Source organism: Pinus tabuliformis, chromosome 3_1, assembly GCF_031772625.1.
Source record: "Pinus tabuliformis cultivar Carrire ecotype Pingquan chromosome 3_1, CPIR1, whole genome shotgun sequence".
Taxonomy (NCBI): Eukaryota; Viridiplantae; Streptophyta; class Pinopsida; order Pinales; family Pinaceae; genus Pinus; species Pinus tabuliformis.
The window spans coordinates 116,636,655-116,639,655 of NC_142301.1; the positions used below are offsets into that span (position 1 = coordinate 116,636,655).

The 3,001-nt window shown below is 40.9% G+C and overlaps 1 protein-coding gene across 1 annotated transcript; it reads left to right on the forward strand.

Annotated features, from left to right (window-relative positions):
* Positions 1 to 1,220: 1,220 nt before the first annotated feature.
* LOC149186049 (uncharacterized) lies at positions 1,221 to 2,613 on the forward strand. The gene is made up of 2 exons (XM_089409217.1): positions 1,221 to 1,749; positions 1,860 to 2,613. Exons 1-2 carry the CDS (start codon positions 1,221 to 1,223, stop codon positions 2,087 to 2,089), a joined length of 759 nt encoding a protein of 252 aa, XP_089265343.1. The 3' UTR covers positions 2,090 to 2,613.
* Positions 2,614 to 3,001: the final 388 nt, after the last annotated feature.

The window sequence follows — 3,001 nt, forward strand, 5'->3', positions numbered from 1 at the left end:
GAAAAATGATATGCAAATTATGCCATAAATCTATTGGAGGTGGGGGTATTCTTAGGTTGAAACAACACTTGGCTGGGTAAGAGGCCAAGTAAAGCCATGTGATGCACCAAAAGAACTGTTAGGTCCTATTAGGGCAGAATACATTGCCAAGCTTGAAAAATTTTATGAGGATAAGGCTAGGCTAGAGAAGGCCATCCAAGATGAAATTGCAAGAAAGAGGGAATTAATGGAAACCATGAATCTTATGAAACAGAGTGGGTATGATGATTATGAGATTCAAGACTCCACTTCTATCCCTTCCACCAATGACCCCTTTCACTATGTTCATCCTTCTGTTGGAGTTGGCCAACCATCAAAAGGACCAAAGAGACCAAACATCCAAAGTTATTTCTCATCTTCTGCCACCATTGCCTCTTCTAAATCTAATCCCACTTCCTCCCAGCCAAGTTCTCAACCCACTTTGGATCAGCATTGGAAAAAACAATGCAAAGAAACTTCTCACCAATACATTGCTAGATGGTGGTATGATTCAGATATCCCATTTAATGCTGCTCACTCACCTTATTACCAAGCTATGTGGGACTCTGTTATAGCTGCAGGAAAGGGCTTCAAAGGCCCTAGTATGCATGACTTGAGGGGAGCTCTTTTGCAAAAAGAGATATCTTCCATTGATGAGTATTTGACTGAGTTTAGAGAGTCATGGGTCAAAACAGGTTGTTCCATTATGTCAGATGGATGGACCGATGGAAAGAACCGCACTATCATTAATTTCCTTGTTTCTTGCCCTCAAGGAACCATGTTTTTGAAATCAGTTGATGCATCTGATAGGGTAAAGGATGCAAGCCTTCTATTTGAGCTTTTGGATAACATTATTCAGGAAGTTGGGGAGCAGCATGTTGCAGGTCATCACTGATAATGCCTCAAACTATGTTCTTGCTGGAAAGATGCTTGAGGCCAAATATAAGACCATATTTTGGACTCCATGTGCTGCACATTGCATAGACCTCATGCTTGAGGATATAGGCAAGGTGGAGTGGGTAAAAAACATTGTAGAGCATGCCAAGTGCATTACAAAATACATTTACAACCACTCATGGATATTGAGCCTAATGAGGAAACACACTGGAGGCAAAGAGCTTGTTAGGCCTGCAATTACGAGATTTGCAACTCACTTCCTCACGTTGCAATGTCTCAATGGTCAACATAGAAACTTGCAGAAAATGTTTTCCTCTGATGAATGGTCTGAATCTCGGTGGGCTCGTAGACCAAATGGAAAAGACACCAAAAAGAAAGTGTTAGACACTTATTTTTGGAAAAGGTCTGTAGAGCTTGTGAAAATTACCGAGCCCCTTGTTAAGGTGCTAAGGTTGGTGGATGGGGAAAGATTGGCCATGGGCTACATTTATGAAGCTATGGATCAGGCAAAGGAGCAGATACGGGCAGCTTACAATGACAGGTTAGCTAAATATGGCCGTATATGGGAGATCATTGATAACAGATGGAACAATCAACTCCATCGTCCTATACATGCAGCCGGGTATTTTTTGAACCCAAGGTATCACTATAAAAATCGGCTAGGAGATCAGCATGATGGGGAGGTCAGAGCTGGATTGATTGATTGCTTGGAGCGCATGGTCCCTAACCATGTAGACCAGTTGGATATACATAGACAGCTTACTATTTTCAATCAAGCAAGTGGTACTTTTGGCAAAAACTTGGCAAAGATGGCAAGAGATGTGGACCAACCAGGTAAGCAATTCCAATTTCCATTTTGTTTTTCATTTCAAGTTAAAATTGTTTACGTTCTTTACAATTCAAATTATAAACTAAGTTACTAATTATTGTCTTTTTCTTTGCAGCACATTGGTGGGAGTCATTTGGTGGCCAGTGTCCTCAATTGCAAAGGTTTGCAATTAGAGTCCTCAGTCAAACTTGCAGTGCTTCAGGTTGTGAGCGCAATTGGTCTGTTTTTGAGCGCATACACACGAAGAAGAGAAACCGTTTGGAACAAAAACGGTTAAATGATCTTGTTTTTGTGCAATACAACCTTTCGACTGAGGAGGAACCAAATGATGAGCAAATCACCTGATCTAGATCCCATTGTGTTGGACGATATTGATCCAACATCAGAATGGGTGGAGGAGACTGAAGATCCTGTGTTTGAGGCTGATTTTGATATCGACATGGCTTTAGCGGAGGATGAGGCAGATTATGTGGCGGCATCAGAACCAGGATCAGTAGCGGCATCAAGGAAAGGCAAGGAACCAATGGAAGGCACTAGTCGTGCAGGTCGACAAACTCGTGCTTCCACTAGGTCCACTTCTATTGTCATTGGTGGCATTGATACTGATGTTGTAGATGAGGCAGAGGCATCCTCAGACTCTGAACCAGATGATGTCTATGTAGCTCCTGATGATGATCCTGTGTCTAGTAGTGGTGATGGACTTGATGATTGATCATGTGTACACTGTAGACTTGTAGTAGGCCAATGGCCTCATAGCTTGCAGCATTGTTTTTGGACTTTATAGGCCATTTAGAGCCTCATTTCTTATGTATTTTGCTATTTTGTCGATGATATGTATTGCACTCGGTGCCATTTTGATATATTCACCTTTGCATGGTATATAAATGAGCAAACTTTGCATATTTTGTCTCTATTGGCTTGGAATCATGGTTTTACATCTTAAAAATAGTTTTGTTTCATTAAAAATTAATTATTTAATGTATTTTTTAAAAACCGGTTCGTTTAGACCAAACCAGTCCCGGTTAGACCGGTTCCGGTCGGTAAACCGTTAGCTAGGTGGACCGGTTCGGTCACCGGTTCCGGTTTAAAAACACTGGATTAACTGTTGTTTTGGCTAGTGTTGATTTTCTGGTTAGGACTGAAGTTTGATTGCAGAAATTTACAGGGTTGTTTTGACTTTGTATTGGACAAGTCAATTTGACTTTTGCACTCTCTCTTCGCTGAAATTTTGATTTAATAATAAGAAGAATTGATCAA